At 31.4% G+C, this 27438-nt stretch overlaps 1 protein-coding gene across 5 annotated transcripts in view; it reads right to left on the bottom strand.

The window, feature by feature from the left end:
* LOC105219905 (protein held out wings) overlaps positions 1-27438 on the bottom strand; it is a 92640-nt gene that overhangs the window by 42826 nt on the left and 22376 nt on the right. For all 5 annotated transcript variants that reach the window (XM_054227996.1, XM_054228015.1, XM_011196265.3 and 2 more), the window contains exon 3: positions 2004-2137. In XM_054227996.1, the coding sequence (XP_054083971.1) occupies positions 2004-2137 (134 nt within the window). The remainder of the gene's footprint in view (positions 1-2003; positions 2138-27438) is intronic.

Consider the following 27438-nt stretch of genomic DNA (forward strand, 5'->3'; position numbering starts at 1 on the left):
TATATTCAGCGTGTAAAAAGAGAAGATTTCACAAAACATATTGGAATAGAGTACTTTATATACATATATAATTTACAAAAACAAATATTCGAAAATATTTACAAATAACCAAAAGTGGTATTGAGCCGCTTAAGGGCAGTTGAAGCGCCCCTAACAACAACACTGCGACAAGGTTAATTATCACATTGGAAATTGAAATAAGTATATTTTTGGAAATTCATTTAAAAGCAACAAAAACCAGCAACATTATGCAAAACAGATGTTAATCAGCAGATTTCCGAACGCAATTTATGAGTTTTTCCAACACATTTGTTTAGATCACCGCCCGCACTCCCGAGAAACTCCAACTGGACGCAAAATAAAAATAGCTTCGGAGGAAATGGAATGCCATAAAACGTAAAACCGAATTCTACATTCTCAGTACACACGCTCGACTCGATGCTTACACGCCCGTATGCCCGACGGGCTGCTCCAACTCTCCGTGGAAAAAAGCTCATAAGAGACACAGCCATCAACTCAGGGGTATTGCATAACTGCCAACGCTGATGAAATGGGGCGCCGTGCCTTCGAGCAGTGCTTGACAGCAGCGCCACTAAAGTGTAGAAGATGTCATAAGCACGACAACAACAACAAACACAGCAACAACATGACACACACAAGCGTGAATTGAGAGTGTGGTGAAGCGAGCGGGTGGCAGGCCGACAGTCACGCAGCAGACTCGGGGCGCACCTCTAATAGATTTCCGGTGCACTAGAAATTCATTCGACGCACTAACGCAAGAAATCACACGGCAAGCACTCCAAATGGTAGCGGCGGCGCAACAACGCAAGCGCCAGCGCCAGCGTCAGCGTCAGCATCAGCTAATAAACAGTGCGAGCGAATGATGCAGAACATTGCTGTGCTGTTAGTTGTCTATCTGTCTATCCATGAGTATCGCTAGTGGCAGATTTAGTTAACAATAACAACAACAACCATGGCAATTACCTAGCTATAAATGTGAATAATTTTCTTCTTGTTGCTTCTTTTTAATTAGCGGAAACGATTCCGATGTTAAAGCTGCCAGGTTTCATTTCATAAAACAACAAATATTCAGATTTTATGCTTCACCAGCTATTCAGATTGAAAGCAGCATTTGCATTTGTCGCTGGGTGTGTGTGTGTGTACTCACTTTGTTAGAAATATGTGTAGCTAATGCTTTAAATAGTTTATATTTTTTTTGTTGTATGCTTCGCCTTTTCCTCTTTGCTCTTGAACAACTCCACAACAATTGTGTTAATTAGTAATTAATCATGCTATTAGTCAGCTTTAATTTTATCCGCAGGCAATTTTACAGTTATTAAGTGTTTTTTTATGTTGGGTATATTGGGTTGGAGATATATATACGAGTATATAGCTTTCGGAAGTATTCGCTAGTGTTGAATTGAGGTTAGGTTTCAGCCTGAAGAGAGTGCCAATATGTTGTGAGGACATGTAGTCTGATTTTCTCTTACTAGTTGATCCATCTAGTTTGAGAACTGAGCAAATTAACTCTTTAAAAGGACAGCCCGATGTCTAGATGGTAATTCAAAAAGAATCGATTCAATTTGAGAACTGAGGTATTCGCTATCTCTTAATTTCCTTTAGGGAGTTCTTTTAGGGAGAGTGAATTTTTATAATTATCAATTTTGGACTATTAATTAAGGAAAAATATCAATTTTTAACTCGATATTTTGAAGGAAAATTAATTACAGAAATTGCAGATTGAAAAAGAACTATCTAGATCTCAAGGTCAGTTGTAGCACCTCTTTTAGAATTAGTCACATTTATATTTTCGAAAATATGTAATTTTTTGTATGATACTTTGCTTCGCCTTCAAAATATAACATAATTCTCTAGCTAAAAACAAATTATGTTCGATCCATAGACATACACACAGCTCCTAACTAAATCGATATCTACTAACATTATTTTTTTTTTTTATAATAACATATAGTCATAAGTATGTATGCATTCAAGTGACTTACATCTGGATGTTCTCGAACTGGCACATAGACTTTCTCATTTAACTGTACAGGGGCGCCCTCGGGCTCTGGCAGCGTGAGTGGTTCCTTCTTGACGCCATTTATTTGAAATAGTGAGGCACGTACTCGCGCGATTTCTGCAAGATAACAAAAAAAAAATATTGAAATTAAAAATAGTGAATTTAAAAAACCAGAAAATATTAAACAAAATAAAATTGTAGAAAATTATAAATAAAAAATTTTAGAAAATATTTTACAAATGTGGCATAAAAGTTGTGAAATCTTTCAATTAGCTGAAAAAAACAAGCCAAACAATTCAGATATTATTAATAAAAAAATAAAAAAAAATTAAATTTGAACACACATATTTTCGAACGTAAAACACTCGGGCTATGAGCACATCTGTATGTTTCTTTGTATGTGTGCATGTGTGAGTGACGGAAGCCATATTGTGTTTAATTGAATTATCAAATCGTATAGATTTGTGAACTCTTGACACGCAGCCATATCGAATTAATTTCGCACACAATTCGCCCGCAAATGCCTATTTCATTTGGCTCTATACCATGGAGGCTAGTATAGAGATGTAAGCGCAAGTGCAAGTGTGTATGTGTGTGTGTCAATAAAACGCTACAGACACACATGTTTCCATAAATTCATAAATATTTTATGTGTACTCAAACTTTTTATGGTTTTCACTTGTATATTTTTCCGTTTGAGTATTTTCCCATTTAATATTTCCTACACGTTTCGAACATAAGGCGGCATTATTAATTTGCCTCCAGTTATGGCCAAAAGTCAAGCGCTAGCTCCGCTTGCGAATAAGCGGCCAACTAGCCAAAAAACGTGATTGACTGACCGATTGCAATTGGCAAGCCAACACAAGCAGGCAATGGCAAATGCACTTGGTCAACAGAGCGGCCACTGCAAGCACAGGCGCAAACTGCGACGCCAGCAGCGCCAAGTAAAACGGTTTTAATGGCTTAAACACTCCAGCGGTTGCTTCGTGCTGCCGAAAATTTGTGGGGTTTCTATGTATTGTTGTTGTTGTCCACCTCATTGTTGCAATATTTGCGCTTAAAACTCATAACTGCTCATAAACTTTAAGACAACTATATAAGCGCAAGCTCAAATACACACACATACACAGATGTGGGTAGGTTGCATATATCAGACCTTGTTGATCGATGCTACTGCAGCTCACAGCAATTAGCACCGACTATAAATAATCATTTGAATGCTGCTAAAATGTATTTTAAACGCTTTGCCATAATTCACACGCGAATCACAAGCAAAGCTTGCCGCCGTTTAAACGCTTGGTGATTATACACCTTAAACGATTGCGTTTGCTTTTAAGTACATAATTGTTGTTGTTGACAATAATCGGTAGCGCATGTTTGTTCTAAAGGTTAACGGGTTAATTTAAGTGGGCCTACTACGATGATGATGCTTGAACTAAATGTGATAATTGTACGCTGTAGCGGTTGTTGACAGAGGTTTTGCAGAAAAATGTGATGGGAGCGAAAAAAAATAATATTTTTTATTTTTATTTTATTTTTATATTAATATTTTTATTTATTTATTTTTTATTTTAATTTTTTTATATTATTAATACTATTTTTTATGTTATTTTTTTATTTTTTTTTTATTTATATTTAATTTTTTTTTTATTATATTTTTTTATTTTTAGTTCTTTTATTTAATTTTTTTTAGTTTTTGATATTTATTTTTATATTAATATTTTTATTTATTAATTTTATATTTTTAATTTGTTTATTTTTTGTTATATATATTTTTACTTTTTAATTATTTTTTTTAATATTTGTTTTTTTTTTTAACTTTTATATTTCTTTATTTTTATATTTTTACAGATTTTCTTCTACTTTTCTTATTATTTGTTTACATTTTTTTTTACTATTTTATACTTTTTTTAATTTTTTACTTTTTATAAAAAATAAAAAAAATATATTTTATGTTTTCCATTTTTTGAATCTTTTCAATTATTTTTATTTTATTTTATGTTTTCCATTTTTTTAATTTTTTCAATTATTTTTATTTTATTTTTTTTTTTTTAATTTTTTCCAATTATTTTTCTAATTTTTTATTTATTTTATGCTATGTTTTTAATTTTTTTAAGCGTTTTTTTTTTTGATTTTTTGAGAAAAATATCTAATCGAAATGTACATATCTACCATTCTTATGTCATATTTAATGCCTTTAATATTTTTTAATTCCAATTAATATTTTCAATTAATCTTATAAATTTCGAATTTAGGTTTATTTTTAATTTTTATTTAATAATTTAAATTTTTTTGTAATTAATGTTTTTAATACATTTTTTAATATTTTTTTTTTATAATTTTTATGTTTAATTTTTTTATAAGATACAAATTTAATTTTTATTTTATATAAATTATTTTTAAATTAATTTTTTTTATTTGATATTATTTTTAATTTTGTTCTTATTTTTCTAACCATTACGTTTTTAAATAGACTTATTTTATTTTTTTTTTCATTTTTCAATAGATGTCTCACTTTTCAACATAACCTCAACAGCATGTAACTCCCAACTAACCAGCTATCTAACAGACAAAGACTTTTTCTTTTTTAGCATAAAAGTCTGTAATAAATATTGAGCTTATTCAAAAGAATTCCCCAGTAAAATAAATTAATTGAATCCTCCACATCCACGAAGCGTAATATTTCAAAATGGCACTGTAATAAATACGCTGCAATATTTTCAGAAGTTTAGTCAGATTAGTAAGTAAGTATTCAAAGCTATTTTCTGTTTCTCAAAACTACAAATGTAAACAGCAATTAAATATAGTTAATTGAACACAATCGCGACAAAAAAGTGAGTAACACGAAATGTGTTTTCGAATTCTATAGAAATGAAATGATTTCATGCAAGAGGAATTTGAAGACAGAGTGTGGTTTACAAAATAGCAAATGCAGTACATTATATATGCAGATATTATTAAGAGATATCATTGACATTTAATTGAAATAATAATAATCGGCTTTAAACAGCCTTTGAGCAAACCGCTGCAACTGATTTTCTTGCTAATATTTATTTATTATTACACATTTATTTAATGCTTATCGCGATTAATTAGCGTTACGCATTTAGTTTTTTTTCATTTCATATCAATTGGTGTGAAAAATATTTATTTTAATGCAATAAATGGATTTCTCTAACTAATTTGCAACATTTGTCAAACCAAACGCACACACACCTACAGAGACATGATGTATTCGAAAACAACAATCAATCTAACAATTGTGAGTTAGTATGTAAATAAGCGAATGGTGAAACCGCCCGTGCAGTCCAAACAGTGTGACAGCCAGTCAGTCAGCCACTTAGCCTGTCAGTCAGCAGGTTGATTGCCTATTTAGTAGAATGCAAATGTCGTTGCAAATATATTGCTGCAATTCCAGCAGTTTATTGATTATTACTATAGATTATCACACTTGTGCTGCCATAAAATGCATGTATTGTTGTTGTTGCTGCATATATATGTGTGTGTGTTTTCCACAAGCCACCGCAACTGTCGCGCGAATATCAGTGCATAGTGCACAGGCGTGCTGTCAGGCTGGATATCCCCCTGCCTACCCCGCACTCGACCGCTCGCATTGCATCATCCTCATCATCAACGGCGGTGACATAAATAAATAAATAAATAGCGAATTACTGCACGGATGAGTGCATGCAAATGCTAAATACTCGCTGCTGCTGTCATAAATTGCTAATCACATTTTCAGATTAGTAAAAGTGGTGAATTCTATATATTTTGCCCACGTGCTGCGCGGCGGTGGCGTTTAATGTGAATTATAGTGTGGGTATCTTCTCCTCTTTCGACCTTTATATATCATTTCAATTGCATTTAAAGATGTGCTATGCAGAATTATTAATGGTTCTTGGAAACAAATTAATTCATATTTAATTGGATATTTTACTATTAATACAAGACATAATATTGTCCATCATCAAATGGTTATTAGTTGGTATTTAATATTTATGAATATGAAAACATAAATACGAATTTGCATTAAACATATGGCAGAGATAATGAATGAAAATCGATATTTCCAGCTTTATGACCACTCAGGGATGAGAAAAGTAAATTCGAAGTCCGATAGATGGCGCGCATGTCAAATTGTTATAGAAAATCTATTTTATAGCTCAATTTGGCTCCCAATCGACATATTTGTTGATACGTAGATGGTAATAGCATAACGTTGGCAAAGATACTAAATTAAATCGTCCTGGAAAGCAAATTGTCGCCTAGTCCGACCATTTGAAACCAACTCAATAAGCGTAGATACAAAAAGAAGCTCGACCGAACTGGTGATGATTCAATTTCAAATGTTGGTGGTCGAATGCCGGTTAGACGACGGAAACGATGGCAAAACGAATTTTGATGGTCATGAAGGTTTTGCCATGTGTTTGTTGAGGTTGGGATGAAATCATCTACTATGTGCTGCTATCTTACGCCCTAACTCGCTAAGACCTTTACTTTCAAGAATTAGACCAACTGAACGAAGCAATGGTCATTAGGAGAAGGGTTGTGTTCCCACAGGACAATATCAGGCCACACACATCATTACAGACTTACCACAAGCTACGGGAGCTTGTTTGGAATGATCTTATGGATCTACCTTACAGCAGGTGATGTCCAGCTGTTTCTGTATATGGCCAATGATTTTGCTGGTGAAAAATTCGTCTAAGAGAGAGAGAGTCCCAGTTTTTTTCTAATAAAGACAACGGTTTCTATGAAAGTGACCAGTATTATCATATCATTTTATCAAAAGAATACCAACTGCTAGAGCTCCTTAAAATTATTTGACGATTTTTCACGAAATAACAAGAAACTTTATATTCAAATTTCAATTTTAAACAATTGTATCCCAGATAAACCTCTTTGATTTAGCATTTGCTCTACAAAGCAACAAAAATCTCTGCTACTAACTATTAACTGCAGCTTCTTAGACACATCATCACCTAGTCGACTGCTAGCGACAATTGCCACCTAGTATTACTGACCTACATTTGTTAAGACACTGCGTAGTCACTCTTCGTCGCCGCCAACGCTTAGAAAGGAAATGTTCAAGCGAATTAGCTTGACACCTGATAATCCGCTTAGCTTTGTACCCACACTTTGTGAGACGGCAGAAGCTACATGTAGACACTTCTATATACTATATATTTGTGGCAATAAAGCGTCTGTTTTTATAGTTGTTTTTATATTTTCTGCATAAATACATATTTAATGCGTCAAAGTACCAAACTGTCAGCGCAACAAACATATTCATCTGCGAAATGCAAACTTTTCATCGGTCATCAGAAATGTGTCAACTGTAATCACAACAACTGTCACAGGTGATCAGTATCAAACGTCAAAGTGGTTGGAAATTACAAATGCACAACAAAAACAAAAAAACACTCAAATGAATGAGTTAACATTACGGTACAGTTAGTGTAGTATGAATTGGGGCTATGAGATATGTTTTAAGGCGAGAGATATGTATGTATGTGTTTGTCATGCTGATCGCTACCAAAGATGTCGTGCCGCCTATCTTCTGTGACTCTTCACAGCCAAAGACAATGTGACTAACGAACTGTGCTAAACAGAAATAAAATATATTTTTTTCGAAATGTTATAGTTAGCGCGACATTAAAAGCGACAGATTTAGCGCACAGAGAGGTGAAAAATATTGACGAACTGACTCAATGGAGGAATGAAGCAAGGAAGGAGTGAAGAATTATATTAGTGCACTATTACATGGGTGTGTGTGTTTGAGCTAGGTGAGCGTTGAGTCAACAAGTGAATTTTAAAATGTCAACAACAACAACAAGTGTGTGTTTGGCTGCTAGCTGTTGACTATTTGCCACTACTGTTGGCATTAACTAGTGCACTGCTTCCAATACTTTTTATAAATATGCATATGTTGTTGTTATTGTTGCTATTTCACTTTTCAGCTGAGCTACCTGTGCTTTGGCTAACTCGTGCATCAACTAGTTGCTAGCATTTAGCGCACCGTAATTAAAATGTAACGCGACAAATAAATACATTAACACACACACACACATACACAAGAGGTGAGTGGCGCAACTGGATCGCCGACGCCACCGATTCATTGAAAAATAAATTATGAATAAGAAATGAATATGAACTTGTCGGCGACCATTTAAGGGCAACGCAGTTGAAAAACAAGTCAGCAGCGGCTAACTCGACATATGGGCTAAAACAGCTAGCGGCTAAAAGCGTTGCTTAAGTCATGCGCCAACAACAACAAACAACAAAAATCAACAACAACACTTAATTTGCGGTAAGTTACGACTTAATATGGTAATTTGGTCCGTGGGCGTTTTTGACGAACCGATTGTGGATGTTTTGTAAGCTGTTGATGTTGTTGTGGGCGTGCAAACAGCACTTTGCTTTGGTGGCAACAATGAATATACATACATATAGCCAGTTATAATAGACCGATAAATAACACGAAATAGTATTAATTTTATGAATGACTAACTCCGGCAACAACAATAGCAAATGAAATGCTGATATTTTTGCTATCGAATATTAGATGAGTGAGTGAGTAAGAAATCAATTAGATAATGCTAATGATGAATGATGGTAATGAGAAATTGCTAATTAAAATATTTTTGTCACATTTACAGCAAAAAAAAAAAATTATGAATTTTTTTTATTTCCGAAACGTGACAGCCAATTGACAATGGCGTTCACTGTGGGGTTTATGGGCACGTGCCATGGCAAACACAGTTATGCATAAGTGACGACGGCTACTGGCGTGGCTTTTTGCGCATTTGAAGACACTGCACAGCATTTTAAACGTTTGGTTATTTTATAAAATTTAATAATTTACAATTTATTTTCTGCGCATTTTCAAATAATTTTAAATTTTTCCGATTTTTTTATTTATTTTTTTTCTTTTATTTTATTTATTATTTTATATTTCTATTTATTTTTTTTTCTTTTATTTTATTTATTATTTTATATTTCTATTTCTATTTATTTTTCTTTTTTTATTTTTTTTATTTTTTTTATTTTTTTTCTATTTTTTTCTATTTTTTTTTTCTATTTTTTTACTATTTTTTTTCTATTTTTTTTTTCTATTTTCTTCCTATTTTCTTCCTACTTTTTTCTATTTTTTTCCTATTTTTTTTTCTATTTTTTCCTAATTTTTTTCCATTTTTCTACTATTTTTTTCTTTATTTTTAATTTTTTTATCTTCTTATCAAGCGTAGGCTTTTCGTGTTGCCTATTCCTGTCACTTCTCGTTTATTTTCTTTTGCAACTCTTTTTCTTTCAAGTGGCAACTCTTTCATTGCACCGCCGTCAAGTGCGGCTTTTTGTTGTTATTTGTTTTTTTTATAATTTTCATTTTTGTTGACCAATGTCGCCTAACTAAAACCAAAAACCAGCTCGCTCACGCTGTTGTTGTTTTTCACTTTTCAAACGCTCCATGTCTGTCTGTCTGCCATGTTGCCGATACGCCAATATGTATGCCATTTGAAGGCTGTTTCGCCCTATTTGGCTCTCTATGGCTGCCATATCCCGATTTGGGCAATGCGCGTTGGCACATAAGTTAATATGTATATATATCTATGTATTTGTGTTTGTGTGCATTTTAACTGCTTAGCCTACAAAGAAAACACACAGAAATGCGTGGTTGGCGTGCCTTTCATGGAGATTCGCTTTTGAAAAAGCTTGTAGCCAATGTCTATGTGTGATTTTCACCAAATACATAAATATGTATTTATTGTACATATGTGTGTGGTACATACATATGTACGTGCATTTGAATAAATACGTAGGCACATGAATTAATTTCGTGCAACAGCGAAATGAAATTTGTATTTGGCTATTTTAGTATCCAGCGTAGGTAGCGAAATCCTAGTTTTAAACGTTTGCATATACGAGTATAAAAGTCAATAGTTTTAATGGATAACATGGTTGATATTTTTATTTCTTTATATTTTTTACTTGTATTATTTTTTTGTAATTTTAATTTTCAATTTTATTATCTATAATTGTTTAACTTTCTTCAATTACTTACGATTTTATTACATTTCTTATGATTTTATTGCATTTCTTTATTTTTAATTTATTTTTTATTTTTTTATTATTTTTATTTTTTTATTTTTTTTTTTATTTTTATTTTTTTTATTTTTTTTTTATTTTTTTTTTATTTTTTTTTTATTTTTTTTTTTATTTTTATTTTTTTTTATTTTTATTTTTTTTTTTTTACTTTTTTTTTATTTTAATTTTTTTTATTTTAATTTTTATTTTTTTTATTTTTATTTTTTTATTTTTATTTTTTTATTTTTATTTTTTTATTTTTATTTTTTTATTTTTATTTTTTTATTTTTATTTTTTTATTTTTATTTTTTTATTTTTACTTTTTTATTTTTATTTTTTTATTTTTATTTTTTTATTTTTATTTTTTTATTTTTATTTTTTTATTTTTATTTTTTTATTTTTATTTTTTTATTTTTATTTTTTTATTTTTATTTTTTTATTTTTATTTTTTTATTTTTATTTTTTTTTCTTTCCTTTTATTTTATTATTTTTTTTAATTTAAATTTTTTTTTCTTTTGGCGATTTTTCTTCAATTTTTTACATATTTTATTATTATTTTTTTTTTGAAATTTTTTATAGATTTTTTAATTTACTATTTTTTACTTTCTTCAGTATAATATTATATTATTATTTCATACTTCTATGATTAAATTAAATACTTTTATTGATAGTTTTCATTACTTTTGATAATTTTTTTATTTCTCAATTTCTATTTTCCTTTAAAAATAATAATTTTATTCGTTAATTTTTTTTAGTTATTTTATTTGTTTTTATTTTTATTTTTTTTATATGATTAAGTTAATATTTAATATATTAACATATTTGAATACATTAAAAAAAATATTATTTTATTCCTTTTTTATATGATTAAATTTATATTAATTAATTTTAGTAATAGTTTTAAATGTTTTTTCAATTTTTCGTTTAATTTTAATTATTGAATACTTTTTTTTTATAAAATAATATATTATTAATTATATCATATGATAAACATCTCCCAAAATGGATTTCTTTAACCATTGCGCCTAAAACTGCGCTGAGCTTGAGTTGTTCGACAATTTTCCGAAACAATTTGACGCAGAGATTAGTCAAAGCAAAATATTATATAACTAAATATAAATTATCAATATATTATATTTGGTTGTACATATGGAACATACATGTGTAAATGACTACCTTATATTTCTTCTTAAACCCTTAAAATGTTCAATATTTTTCTCAACATCAACGGAAATACATATTTTCAACACCTTGGCATCGATAGAAAACTGCTGTTAAATAACAACATTTGAGTATTAGAATACAATTTTTGAATATTTATAAATCAATGAGAAATACTGTATATTTCATTGGCACTCACTCACTGGCATAAAAAAAATCAAAGATGCGTCTGCTCGCATTTGGCGTTGGCGCATTTTTCAATACTTTTTTCCAATATGCGCTGATTGACTGATGTATTGAAGCGAACAGTTTTTAATGAAAATTATGAATTAGCACAACTGACGGAATCGATATGAACATACTGTCAAGTATACTATCTGTGCAGATTGATACGCACGCTGCTTTGTAGTGCTTGTGAGGAATTTCGCAAAGGATTAGAATTATTCGCAGCACGTTCGCACTCGCCAAAAAGGCACACACATTTCCTTATTATAAACAAATGTACATACGTAAGATGTATATACATGTGTGTATATTCGAATAATTATTTAAAAATCATTATATTGATATTTTTACGAGCGTATGTGCGTCTGCGTGTGCATTTGCCATACAATGTTTTGCATGTGAGTAAGAAGAGTGTGCAGCACCTCATAACGCCATATGTTTGACGCTATATTTATAGCGATGTGCGTGTGTGTGTGCAGCTTTGTAAATGTGTCATAAATTCATGATATATTTGCAATATTTTTACTTTAATTGCAATTTCAGACAATTTGCGTATGCTTTTCATAGTGCAATAAATATTCGCTTAACAAATGTTGCTTATTTGGTAAATGCTTTGAAGTCAAATAATGCATATTAGACTTATAAAAATATACTTACGCGAAGTATTTATGTGTACTTTGATGTGTGTGAGTGTATATATGTATACTTTATGCTATACAGCCAGAAAATATTGCTCATTTGATTCACTTTGACTTTATAACTAATGATTTTCAAAGCTCCTGCTTCAGTAATGAATATCTAGTAGTGATATATGTTCAAAATAATTCTTTTTAAGCGATAAGATTAATGAAAATGGCAGGGAAATTATACAAAATATTAATGTCTTGATGTAATGGCAACCCTACAAACTTTATATTATAAAAAAAATATTTATAAACCGTTTGAGAATTATAAACCAAACTTTTAAGGCAATGAAAAATTATCCTGCGTTTCTTTTGAACCAAAAATACCGACGAAAAATATAAAATAACAATAATTTCACGATATCTACATCCAAAACGACACCTGATTTTCATCTACTGCCAGTGATAGTGCTTTTAATTAGATGAACATATCAAAAATATTTCAAAAATAATTATTAATAAAATAATATATATTTTTTTCTATATTTATAGCATTATTGCTATGAAACTAACGAAATACATAAATTTTCCAAATAATTTTAATATTCTCCACTTTCTTCGGCGTACATTCCACATTTCATAATTTGGTGCACATTCAAATGAAAAGTGAAATTAGCACACAATAATTGAATGCGACGGATTTCAGAACACACATACACTCAGTCGTACGGAATTTTCCAAATTTACACATAATACACACAGACTTCGCCTGATTTTGCGCTTTGCATGTGTGCGTTAAACTTTTTTGGCGCTGCAGACAAGCCGTAATAATTTTTAATGAACCCAAATTTTGGGGGAGAAGACGCACAGCAACTAAGCCAATTATGAGCGCGAACACCTACAAAATGATTTCAAAGAAAATGCCAACATTTGAGGCTGACAGCGATTTGGAAGGAATCAAGCGAGTAGATGAGATGTAAAAGTGTAGAGGGGACGAGTAATTATATAAAAGATAGAACCCCTCAACCACTTGAGTGCAACAATTTCTATTTCACTTTAAATTATTTGATTTTAGACTTGACTAAACAGCAACACACACCATCGTCAAAGTACAGGGGAAAGTGTCTCGCGCGTTGAAATGTCTAAATTATGCGCTCGACTAGTATGCAGATAAATCTGCAGCTAGATTACACATATTTTCGCTTTTAGTTAAATAGCAAATTAAATTACTTGTGAAAATCATGTGCAAGCGAAATTTAACAAGAAAACAGGAAAAAAAACAAAAACAATTTTATCGCATTTTATTTTTGTGGGCACAACAACCAACAGCGAAACAAAGTGGGCACATTCGGTCGCATTGCATTACTTTTCCGTTAATAATACTGCTTTCCGTTATGATTACTTTTTCACGCTGCATTCCTTTGGCAATTGTCATAAATTGCAGCATCTCAAATTTGGGTCGTTTTCAGTTCAACATAATAAATAAATGCAATGTAACCACAGAGTAGTACTCAAATTCTATAAATTTTCACCCACTCGCGCAAGGAGCTGGGTACACATGACACCATATGTTTGTATGTATGTCTGAATATATAGATATGTATGTGTTCTTGTGCGCGGAAAAGATTTTATTTGCCAAAAAGTTTAATTAAAAATTCACTACAAAATCTTTTTATAAAGCATACACACAAACATATTAATATGAATTGAATCACAATTTCTTCTTCAACAATTTTATACTGTAAAATATACAATGTTGCGGTAAAGGAAAACAATAAAAATGTGTATATTAATATAGTATATTAATATAGTATACAAGTTCATTCATTTGAATTGCTTGTTTTGTCGTAGGCGTAGTTGTAAAGTCGAAACTGTCGCATGAAAACAGTGCAAGATGTTATTTTATTGACTTAATTAAGTAAATTTTACAACTTTTTAATTTTTATTGTTGTTTTTACATGCATTTTATTTTAATTGGTACAATTGGCGTATCGAAAATTTTTGTTTCATTTTTAAATAATTTTAATTTAAATTTTTTTTCAATTGATATATTTTTTTATTTTATTTCTTTTTGTATTTAAAATTTAATTTAATTTAATTTAATTTAATTTAATTTAATTTAATTTAATTTAATTTAATTTAATTTCATTTCATTTCATTTCATTTAATTTAATTTAATTTAATTTATTTTATTTTATTTTATTTTATTTTATTTTATTTTATTTTATTTTATTTTATTTTATTTTATTTTTGTTTATTTTATTTTATTTTATTTTATTTTATTTTAACACTTTCAATCAATCACAACAACTAAGGCTTAAGCGGCGTTCAATCAGCCCAACTGTTCACACAGCATTAGGAGTATTTTGAAGCTGCATTCACACTCAATTCAAAACCTTTCCCACCACTACAGCAAGCTTAGTCACCTATTATTTATTTCCTAAAATTGTATTCTCAATTTACAATTATTAAAAAGCTCAAGCATTTGATTGATGCCCATATTTGTCGTTTTTAATGTTGGAAGTGTCAATTTTCATTAAACACATAAAATACAAACGCGTTTATTTGTCTAAATTTGGCTACCACGGCGATTTATTTGAGTTAATAATATATTAGATAACTGCCTACTACAACAACTCAAAGCATGAAAAAGTGGCAGCCTTAAAGGTATTAAATAAAATTTATTTATTTTTTCTATTCTTTACCGGATAATTTTTTTTTGTTTTTTGCTGCTCAAAGTATTTTTGTGGTAATCAGTAGTCATTAATGCGTACAATAGCAACAATATCGGCATTTATTTTTTTTACAAATTTTCGTTTCTGCTTAAGCTTTGATTGTGCCATTTGTTTGAGCCTATTAGCGCCTTGAGCATTCGTTATTATTTTTTTCTCTTCTTTTGATTTTTTTGCTTTGTTGTTAATATTTTGGATTCGCTTAACCGGCGACTGGGTGTCCAACACCTGTCAATTGGTTTTTAATTATACTCGCCAACTTGTTTCGTATTTGATTGAAAGAGCTTGTACCGAATTCACAACTTTTTTTGTTAGGCCATTAATAACAGTGGTTTTTTGCTACCATTTGTTTTTTTCTTTTTTTTGAAGATGCATAGCGGGTATGTAAATTTGATAACGGTGAGAGAACATTAAAAAGTGAATAATGTCTTATAGATTCTAACGTTTAATGGTATTGTTCGAGATTACTGAACTTTGCTATGAACTAGAACTCTTTCTGCTTAGTAAATTAGTAGGTAATAAGTCTGAGTTCACACGAGACTACTTTTGTTTGCTCGGCAACTCCAAGTTGATTAATAAAATAATGAGAGCAACGGAAAAGTAAAACCGGGATATATATTTATTTTCTGAGAGTCTACGAGTTGCTCTGTGAAAACGCAAACTAGGAATTGGACTCTCCAAATTCCCGTTATTTTATGAACTCACCTCGTCGGTAAGAAAAGTTTTTCCGTGTAAACTCGCCCTAATAGGCCCATTTTATTTCTGTTCGTTACTATTGGTTTTGTTATTTTTTTCCTAATGACTAATTTCTAAGACTTCTAAGAACACATTAAAAACTATTACACGGCTTTGAAATATGCGGCGTCAAAGGCGAGTGATTAATTTCGAATTATCTAAACAAGCAACAACAACCATGGTAAATAAGTCTAATTATCAAGTCAGGCAGCTGATGAGTGCCTTTGTGCGCCACAAATAAGGCCAGTATATGTGCGAATACTACCCGAGGTTTCGGCTGAGCTGAGACTGCGTGTTATTGGAGCAAGACAGCGCGTCATTTAAAATTGTAGCGACAGCAGCAACAACAGCAAAAAAGTGTAGAAATGAAGATGATGACATTGACAAACGGAATTTCTGATTAGCAAATCTGTGACGATGCCTATCAATCAGCTGTTGCGCCTCTGATGCTGTCGACTGCGTGCAATTTGTGCGAATTAACGTGCAATTACTGTGTCATCTGCGCTGTCTGCGCATTACAACGCAGCAATCACTAATGTATTGAATGTCACATAGTCATTTCGCATTTGTTTGTTTTATGTTTACTTTCTAAGCGTCTACGCTATTTTGCTTTTGCCTCATCGGTTGTTGGGCGGCTTTTTGCTGCTTATTTTTTTGGGTCTCTGAATATTTTTGCATATTTTGGAAGCATTTTTTAATATTTTTTTATAATTTTTTTAATAATTTTTTCATAATTTTGCTTCTGTTCTTTATTTCATCATTTTTTTCCACCGTCCGTCACATTTGTTTTGTTCTGCAATTTCTAATAATAACACAATTATTTCATAAAGCGCTGTGTTATTAGCGTATGTGTGTGTTTGTGCGCCGTCTGAACCTGTTGCAGGCGCAGGTAGCTGCTTTTCGCAAGCTCACCCAAGCAGTTAGTCGGTCAGTCAGTCACCCAGTCAGCGCTGTTTATTACTTCATATTTTTTTGTGCGGCGCAAAAATTTCATTACTTTTCGACTTTGCCGACTGTTTTACACGGATTATTTCATACACAAACAAACATACAAATGTACTTATACATTCTCACATACATTGTAGGCATAACGACATTCGAACGGTCGCAACAAACCGGACTTGTAACGTTTTCAAGGTAAAATGACAACTTAGAAATACGGTTTAGCACTTTCTCACCCGTTTGGCGCTTAGAATTTATTTAAACGGGCTTTTCTTTGAACGCTTATTTATGCTTATATTTTTGTTGTTGTTTTTGTTTTATTTTTTAAATAATTTTTTTATACTTTTTTGTATTTTTTTATAATTTTTTTTTTTATTTTTTTTTTAATTTTTTTGTAATTTTTTTAAATTTTTTTATAATTTTTTCTGTAATTTTTTTTATAATTTTTTTAAATTTTGTTTATAAAATTATATATATATATATATTTATATTTCTTATATTTTTTATATAATTTTATTTTTAAATTTCTAATATTATATTTTTTTCTTTATTTTTTTTCTTTTTTATATTATTTTTTAATAATTTTAAACCGTTCATCGAGGTTTATGAACCCCGCTTAGACAGTGCTTAAAGTGAAATAAAAAATACATTTAGCATATTTTTTATTATACTCTTTACACTCATTCTTCTTCGCTGCGGCGTCTTATCAACTCCGCGGCGGGGCGATTCCGACTAATATTCAAATGTATTTGCTAATTTCAGAATTTTGCCTTTACAAAAATGCTCATATGTATATGATTATGCATTCTCGCTAACAAAGCCTTTCATGACAGCGCTTAAAAAGCACAACAACAAAGCACACAAAATGACATCATACACAGCGCCAGTTATAGATAAAGCCGCTTGGCAGGAGGTTGTGAAGGCGTAATTTGTATTGTCTTCAACTAATCGCCGCTTGACGTAATACGTCAGAGACAAATTTGACTTGAGCAAACAGGCACGCAACAGTTAAAACAAAAATAATAAAAACAACACCATTTTAGAAAGAAAAAAAAAACAACATACACACACTCATAAAGACACACACACACTGAACTGGTGAGTTTGAGTCTAGATTGTCAACGGAAGCGGTCACCTGGCGCTGGCTGGAACTTGTTCCACAAAATCATTTCGAACAACTCATTTGCAGCTAAGCCAATGGGAAACACAAGCATAAATAAAAATATAAATAAAGCCAATGCAAGAGAAAAAGGTCAATAGAAACACAATTCCAAGCGGATAAGTAGATAAGTAAGCGCCAAGTAATTGAAGCGCTGCGTCAGGGTTGCCAACTGCTTTGGTCATTTTTTCTTTTTTGTTGCATTTGCGCGACCTTTTCTTTCATTTTATTTCAGTGTTATTTTCTTAATTTTGTTTTTTTTTTTTTATTCGCTTAAGCTGCGCGCCGGAAATTTCAAGCTCCAATAATAAGCTGTCTGTCAGTTGAAATATTTTTGCGCCCTCATTTTGTACAAATCATTTTTATTTTTTTAACTTTATTTTTTTTTTCGTTTTCGAAAATCATATTTCAAATTTAAGGTGTGTGTTGTGTCTTTAACGGTTGTTCGCGCTGCGGTCAGCACTTTTCAATGGCCCGCTAACCTCCAGCAACCTGGACTGGCCTGATTTGGGTGCGCGTCGCGCAATCTTCAGCCATTGTTGTTCGCCACCACCTTCGCCGCAAACATTCAAATTGTGTGTGAATAAGTAAAAAAAATTACAATTTCATTTATTTCATTGTTTATGTTATTTTAGCTTGCAACTTTTATCAGGTATTGTTTGGATTTTGTGTTGATTTCGTGTATATTTACATTACTAAAAAGCATAAAAGCCGTATGCGCTCGCTCAAATCGCTCAAATTCTGGGTAAATAAACAGCAATTTGGAAATTTCGGTTGAATCACTTGATTTTATTTTCTTATTATTTCGCTAATCAAATGTCCAAATGCATGCAGCTTGCTTTGGTGAAATGATTCAAATGCTTGTGTTTCTTAGCGTCTCAAGTGTACAAGGAGATTGCTGCATTCCGACATTCCTGTGAGTTGGCGAAAAGTATTTTAGTGCCGCATTTAAGGCAATACGTGATCTTGTGAAATTTATAGCAGTGCACATTCGTAGTCGTTAGATATAATGGCGCCTTCATTGTTATGGATGATGATGTAAGAATGTGTAATGAACAGAATGTTGATAATAAAAATGCATTGCAAAAAACCGTAAATTACCGGAATAGTTTGAGAAAAAAAAGTATTCTAAAAACTTATTTCGTATCGGTATCTTTCAGTTCATTTTAATATTTAAAATTAATTGAGCAATTAAGTTATTAATTAAAATCAATTTAGTTTATAAATATCCTAATTATGTAATTACATATTTCATTGAATTTAAACTGAGTAAAATTCATTTCAAAATTTACTAATTGAGTCAATTAGTAACTTAATTAGTGTGGAAAACTTTAATCAAGCTTTCTAGCAAGAAATTAAGGATAAATTTCAATTCAATTTAAGATTTGAAATTAATTGAGCCATTAAGATGTTAATTGAGTTCAATTTAGTATATGAATAAATATCATACTTATGTAATGAATATCATATTAAACCATCTAAAAAATATTTCTAACTGTCCAATAATTGAGTCAATTAGTAATTTAATTAGTCCATTAGCAACTGAATTTTAAGACAAGCCCTTATTGAAGTTGTGCAAATTCTTGCTTTCTTTCTGTAATTGTTTATATCTGTATTACCAGCTGTCTGTTCGATTCATCCCAATTAAACAAGTGGCGAATTAAAAAACAGAGATAACTAGTTAGTAAGAAAGAATTAATCGAATTCTCTAGTTTCTACCACTTCCGTAAAAGCAACGAGTGTCACTATTAATGTCTACATATTGATAATAACTCATGACAACGCTGTAGAATGCAAGTAAGCAACCAAGCTCTCAAGCTGCAAATGTAGAGCAAAAGTACTGCGAAAGAAACAGCCAACGGTGAAGCAAATTATAGCGCAGTATTCAGCTTGCAATTGTATTAGCATAATATTTTTGCGCGCAAATAACGCGCTGTGACGTCGTCGCACAGCCAACAACAAAGCCGTTAAGCGCGAAGGTAGTCGCTGAAGCGCGCATGCGCAACAAGCCGCATAATCAGCTTTTGACTCACTTTCAGCTTCAGCGGCAAGTTTTTGTTGCCAGCTTTTTGCATTACATACTTTCTAAGGTAAAAGGGACACAAAGAAGAAATTGCAGAAAAACCGATTGCAAACAACAAACAATAGAAAAACAAACACAACAACAACAATAAGAGCAAACACTATTTGAACGTTAACTACTTGAGTGGTGGCAGTGAGGTGCTCCGTTTTACTTTCGCATTTCATTTTCACTCTCATTACACAGTTGTTGCTATTGTTGTTGTTTTGTATATGATAACTATATAGTTGCTCAGCCACAGTTACGCCAACGGCAACGATGCGTGGCCACATTTCTTACATTGTCTTTTTCATATTTTTTTGTAATTTTTATTTTTTTTTATTTTCTTGTTGCTTCTAGCATTTATCTTGTCTTCTGTCGCCTGAGACAAATAACCAGAGATAATGATGTTATAATGAATGTATGTACGTACACATGTATGTATGTATAAAAGTTAGAAATAATAATAAAATCCGTCGCAACCGCAACTGTAGCAGCAGTCACGCTACGCTGCACGAGCCGCCGGGAAACATGAGTTGTGCTTTGAGCCGCTGCTTCTACTCCCTACTCGTCTGCCTACAACGCGTTTGCCAGCAACGCGCGTTGACAATGTGTAACTTGAGTAAAGAAAATAACACAAAGACAGTCGCCATAAAAAAATTATTTTAGATCTGCAGATTTTATATTATTTTCGCTGCCACGCCATGCTCCCGCTCTATTAACCGCGTGAAGTGTGAACTTTTCTCATATGCAAATGTGTAATAATTTAGCAAGATCACAACTAATCACAGCAGTCGGTTGGTGGCATATAAAATATAACGTGACTCAAAATCCGATTTGTTGCCAAACACAATTTTCGCTGCGTTTAAAGTGAAAAGACATATCTACGCTTTACACTTAATTATTTCACACGCTTTGGCGCGCGCTCACACACACACTCAGCAATGCTTGCAAGCAGTTATAAATGCCTTTTGATGGCAAAGTGAAAAATGAAAGTTGTTATACATTAACGGCGTTAACGAAAATGGCGACAGGGCAGCCTTAACAAGCGAGCGCCCGCCATGGCGTATGAGTGATCTGTAAAATGCGTGGGATGGCTTGTATATGTGTGTATGTGTTTGAAGGTGGCTCGCAAGCACTTTTAAGCGTAGAGAATAAACATTCAATTGTTGTTGCAATCGCCATGCATATTACAAAACAACAACAATAACATGCAAGTATATTACCATACAACAACAACAATAATAATAATGCAAGTATGAGGAAACAAGAAAGCTGCTGCTCTGACAATATTTTACGCGTAGGAAATAACATAAAATCTTCAATAGCAATAAAAGCAGAAATGTGTATGTACGCATATAACTGTAAACAGCATCGCCCGAGCATCGATAACGGCTATAACAATTTGCAGCATATCGTTCGAGTCAATAAAAGTTGGCAGTTGGTCGCATTTTCGAAGAAAAATTTGCATGAATTGCGGTTTCAGAGCCACAATAAAGTATAGCTTAAATATAAAAACGCATATAAAAATATCTGCATATGCATGGGGATTTTGTAAAAAGGCAATATTGGCGCTAAACTTGTTAAGTAAAGTACCGCTTTATAGCGGTTTTTTTTTGTAAATATGTTTACTTATGCTTCTACACAAGCTTCTACATAAGGCAAAGTCATAAAGATCGCGCAGAACAATATTTTTTATATTTTCTCAGAGTGGCCTTTGAAGAAAGCAATATATTTGTCTTTAGCAGTGCTTGCAGACAAGGCATTAAATTATGGCTTTAAGTGCAAATATTTGCATATTTTGTCTATTTAGTATTTAGTAGATACCTTTAGACTCTGTCTGTGGGTTATTAGCAAACATAAATATGACAGTGTGTCAAATAAAATATTAAACCATAATTATGAGCTTGCAGGAGAGCTGACTTGAAATACAAAAAAGAAAATATTCTTAGAGTAAAAATATTGCACGGAACTTATGATTTTCGTAGTGAACTTCCAAGTATATTTTGTGTTCTTTGTTTGTGAGTAGTTGATCAATAGTATTGGCGACAAAGTCAATTATAGCAGTGTTCTATTCGTCACTTCTGTGCTCCGAAAAAACAACAGCAAGTTAAAATCAGTACTAGTAAAACGAAATGTACTCAACTGACCGATAGGTGTAGCACACTCCTTTTTGTTACAATATTTTTATGCTTTATGCGAGTTGTATGTTCGAATCGCCACTTTTCAATTGCTGTTACTTTTGGCAGAAGAATTTGTTGTCGATTTTTTTCAGTGTACTGACAAATATGTTATTTATTAAAGAAAACTTATTTTTATGAATTTGCAATATTAAAAATGGTTTGAAATTATTATTTTGTTTTGCAGAAAGTAAGTAATTTGGCAGTACACAAATTTAATCAGATTTTCTTTAAACGTTTTACTGTCAATTTGTTAATCACACTCTGCATGTTAATACTAAAACTAATTAAAATAATAGTTTACAATTTTAAAAATCAAAACATGAACTTCATGCCAAAACAGAGATTTTTGGCGACTGACTCGCCAAATAAATATATAATGCTTGTAATATAACGGGTGTTTTCTTAGAAGTCTAATTTTCAATGAGGCAGTACTTTTTTCGAAGTTAGTCTATTTGACAGCTGTTACTTGATTTATACTCAGTCCGATTTGCCATTTCACAATGAACAGACTTACTCTAGAATATTTATTGCAGATATACGGTCCCAACTGCTGCAAAAAATGTTCGAAAATTGGGTCGCTCGCCTGGAATTGATTCAAGCCAGCCATGGTGTTGACTTGCCCGATATCATTTTTACAACATAATGGCATGCCCTTAACTTTGTAATAAATCTTTATAATAAATAACATTTTATACGTTTAATTCTTCTCGAAAACCAACAGTATAAAAAGAACACCCTTTACATGTATCAGCAGGTAGTCTAGCAGACGACGGAGCTTATTAGCTAATTACTTGAACAGGTAAAATAAACAGGAATGAATTTGTTCAAGCCCGATAAGGTAAATATGAGTATATATGTATATATATATACAGACACATTAGAAATTTTGATTCCCACGTACTCGTGATGGGTGTCGAAACGATGACACATTTCGGGTATACAATTTGTATGCATATATTTATAAGTTAGTGTTATGTACATAAATACACACATACAAATAATTTACATACACTTATTATATATTTAAATATACTGAGTAAATAAAAAATAGAATGAGTTAAACTTGTGCTTCAACTCTCTTCTACAAAATGTCTAATGACAATCTGCCAGTAAATCTGTGAAAAGCAAACAAAGATAAGTATGTAGTCTAATATATATTAACATCAGAATTCACACTGACTCAACCGATTTCGGGGGTTCGCAAATTCGAAATTAAATATTCGCACGTTCGCTCAAGTGGTTAGCGCTATCCGCACGCTGTTACTATTCATATTTGCAAATGTGATACGCTGCCAAGTCATAAATTCTGCGCTGATATTGACAGCGAAATAAAGCCATTTTTTATGCCGATTTCATTAAGCGCCGAGAAGCGAATCATAAAATAGTGTAAATAAATGCAACAGTGAGGGAGAGTTACACACAGATACAGAGAGTAATACAAATGCAAGCGCGGAAATGGCAAATGGCATGCGCGGCAGTTTGTGACTACCAAACCAAACCACAACAACAATAGCAATGACATAAATTTTAGCAACAGCTGTTGTTTGTACATATGTATGTTTGCTTGTTGGGTTATTATTATTTTTATTAATTTTATGCGAATTCCACATTTAATTGCACGCAGCGCTATGGGAGCTTTGTTGGAACAAAAACAACAAAAAACTGTTGAACATTTGCGGTCGCACTGGATTGTGGTCGGGCGCACAGTATATTGTATCATATCACTTGTTTCTATATATAATATGTATATAAACGAATGTGTAAATATATTGCAAGTAGACTTATGCACGCATTCGCACGCCACTGTACTGCACTTGTTTCCCAGCCGTGCCACTTTAGTCGAGCCGTTTCGTTTGTGTTATTAATCGGCTTATTATGTTTAGCCCATTTTTCGGAAGCCGCGTTCCAGTTTAAATTCGCAGCTGCTTTGCTTAGCAGCGACCTTGTCATTGCATAATTAAAAGGCGCTTAATTGGCTTTAGACGAAAAATCATATAATTTGGCGAATTTGTTGAGGGCTCATTAAGTGCCATTCATGCTGCGGACTAAAATCGGCGAAATTATTATAATCAATTGTTATAATTAGCCTTTGATTAAGTAATTACACGAGCACGAGCATTATATGTGTATATTTAGTTCATTTTAGAATTGCTGCGATTTGTCTCAAATTAATGATGGAGATAATATTCGTTTCCATTTTTTTTTTTTTGGTTAATTAGTGCTCGACATAACCTCACAATGCATTTTCAAAGCGAAAATATTGAACAGATTTTACGAGAAATCGATTGGTTTTTTTCTTTGACTAAATTTATAAAAATTACAAAATTGAAATTGGATTTAAAAAAATGTTTTTCGGTTTAAAATGATTTTTTTCATCGTTCGCCCATAATTATTAAAAAATTATAATTTTCAACCGAATGTCTAAAAAGTTATGTAGTGACGTCACTTTAGCGCTGCGCTAAGCGAGCACGAAGCATAAATGAACCACCTAGCGACTCTTTTAAACAGCAAAATGAAGAGATGTATTAAGAGTGAAAAACACTCTAAGTAAACTAGAATCAAGTTTAAGGGGACAAATAATTGTAAATTCGATAAATTGAAATTATAGTAGGTTGGTCGTGTACTGACGAGAAAAAAACAAATCTCGAATATTGACAAAGTTATAGCTAATATAATTACTATTGGCTGGATAAACCAAAAATTTTGAGATTTTTTTTGGGTCAAAAATATAAAAAAATATACCAAAAATCTGACTTTCCAAATACTTATTTTAAATGGAAATGTATACTTTTTTAATTCTATAGCATTATCCCTTTCATTATTGTGTCCTAAAAATACTTAAATATTTGATTTTCAAATCAATGGTTGATGTATGACAAATATAGGAGTTTGGGAACTCTGATTCTGAGCCGTCATTTTTTAATGAAATAAAAAAAAATATTTTTATACACTAGAAAATTTCAATGAAATTGTTTTAAAGTTTAAAAATTTAAGCCGATTTTTAGGCTTTTAAATGGAGTTCCTCCCTTAATTATACACATTACATTACAGAGTTTCTGTGAGTAGCAACTCAAGAAAATGTAACTAACTACAACACTGTGTTTCGGTTTCTTTGTCTTCCACATCGTCTATCGTTTTCTCTCCAATATATTTTTTTGCTTCGAGTAACATACATTTTTCTAATTGCACACAGGCCAGCCTATAAAAGGAAGCCGCACCCATTGTTAATAAATCAAAAATGCATTGAAATGCAAATGTGCGAAAATGCAACGCTGGCGGATAACACTAACAAAGTGTGTAAACAAATTTGCGTGTGAGGCGCTTTAGCGAAATGTATGGAATATATCTACATAGATATATAAATATATATATATATATATAGATTTGTATATAGATAGAATTGTAGATATGTCTGGATCTCCACATAGAGTTTCAACAATTAATTATTAGCTGCTAATTGTCATGCTGTTTACATATTAGTTTCTACAAATACAAGTTTGTAAGCGTTTAATAAACATAATGCTCGATGCAGCAGTTATAGTTGAACAAGAAAATTCAAGTAATAAATCTACAAGCTTTTTTGCTGTGAAAAGCGTACCAACTTGTTGAGAGAGCGCAAGTTAATTTGTAAGATTTAATTGAAATGCATTGCGTCAACGCGAATTAACAGCTAATCAGACAAATGCGAAAATAATAACTGTAAAACGCATTAACGACTACTTTCGCACAAGAGGAACCCTCATTAGGGCTACACAGTGCCCTAAGTATGTGTGATTAAGCCTCCAAGCGCTAACACTCAACCAGCCAACAAGTAGGAAAGCAAGCAAATACTCATAAATCGCCACTTGTGACAAGTGGCTGTCACTCAAACAGCACAGCTTTGGGTGCTGAAGTGCGTTGTATGTAAGTGATGCCACCTTTTTGCAGGAACACCCACTATCAAGGCATTATTACAAAAACAATTACAAAACACCCACTATCAAGGCATTATTACAAAAACAATTACAAAACATATGAAAGCGAAGAAATCGAACCAATCGGTGAATGGCGATTGCAGGTACTTTCACACACATCGAAAGTAGTATATTTGTATATATGTAGGTGTGTGTGTGTTATGACATTATCAACTCTTTGATCGCCTTATCTATGTGCTTATGACACTGACAGGTGATTTGTTTGCTTGTTTATAGTTGTTGATATAGGCGTTGTTGGTCTTGTTTTCACTTGCACGTTTGTCAGCATTTATCGCTTGAGATAAGAACACTCACCTGTAAAGAGAGAGCAAAAGAGAAAGAAAATATTAGTTAACTGTTTCATATACAAAGTAAAAGTACATAGTAATTTTTATATGAGCGTAATTATATTGTATATAAAATATAATAATTTTTAAAATTTATACATTTTTAAAAATATTTTTAATTAATAAAAAAAAATAATTTTTTTGCGAATTTTAATTTGTTTTAAATATTTCATTTCGACTAATAATGTTGCCTTCTGCACCTTTGTGCATGATAGTAAAATAATAACGGATATAATTTTTAAGATTTATATATTTTTATTAAATATTTTTTATTGTTAATTTTAATATTTTTATTTTAATATATATATATTTTTAATATTTTTTTTAAATATTTTTTTAAATATTTTTTTAAATATTTTTTTTAAATATTTTTTTTTAATATTTTTTTTTAAATTTTTCATTTTTATTTTAATATTTTTGACTTTTTTTAATATTTTTTCTTTTTTTAATATTTTTTACTTTTTTTAATATTTTTTACTATTTTTTACTTTTGTTAATATTTTTCATTTTTTTATATTTTTCTTCGTCGTTTTATTATAAAATGTTAAGTTTTCCATAAAAATATTTCCTTCTTCAATTTTGTACTAGATTCTTTAACAAATCCGTAACAAAATTCAAGGGTGTTTAGTTTAGTTATTCCTTCAAAGCATACTTTCGAGCCCTCATTTGTACCAACAAACCAAAATAAAAGCAACTTCTGTTTATTTAAAAAAGTTTAGCAATTATTGCCAGAGAAAATAGTTGCCTTTCTCGGAGTTTTTTCGGGGTTAAGTGCAATGCTATTAATCTCAAGCGCTTTCAAACTGCGCTGAAAGTCGTCTGCTTCATTTATTAACCAAAATAACTTGAAAGATTTCCTTCTTCGCTAGACACCTTCAAAGGAAAAAATAAATCATGGAGTTTAAGGGAATATTTCTATAAATAAAGCTTTACAATGGAAAAACTTAAGCACTTTTGTATAATTTATGTACACATACACGATTTGCTGTTGTTGTGCGTAGATTTGTTTACCAAAATTGGCTGCATGCCTTATAAAAACAAACGCCCCCACTCCCCAATCATATACAGCGCACGATTATGACATAAATCTACGAAAACAAAAGTGCAAACGGTGGCTACTTCTTCGTGATTGCGTGCGTTTGGGCCAGGGGTGAGTGCGTGCGCCAGTTTTTGGAAGCTTTAATGAGACCTTCTACATATACACACATATATTTAAC

The sequence above is a fragment of the Zeugodacus cucurbitae genome, chromosome 2 (genome assembly GCF_028554725.1).
Source record: "Zeugodacus cucurbitae isolate PBARC_wt_2022May chromosome 2, idZeuCucr1.2, whole genome shotgun sequence".
Lineage (NCBI taxonomy): Eukaryota > Metazoa > Arthropoda > Insecta > Diptera > Tephritidae > Zeugodacus > Zeugodacus cucurbitae.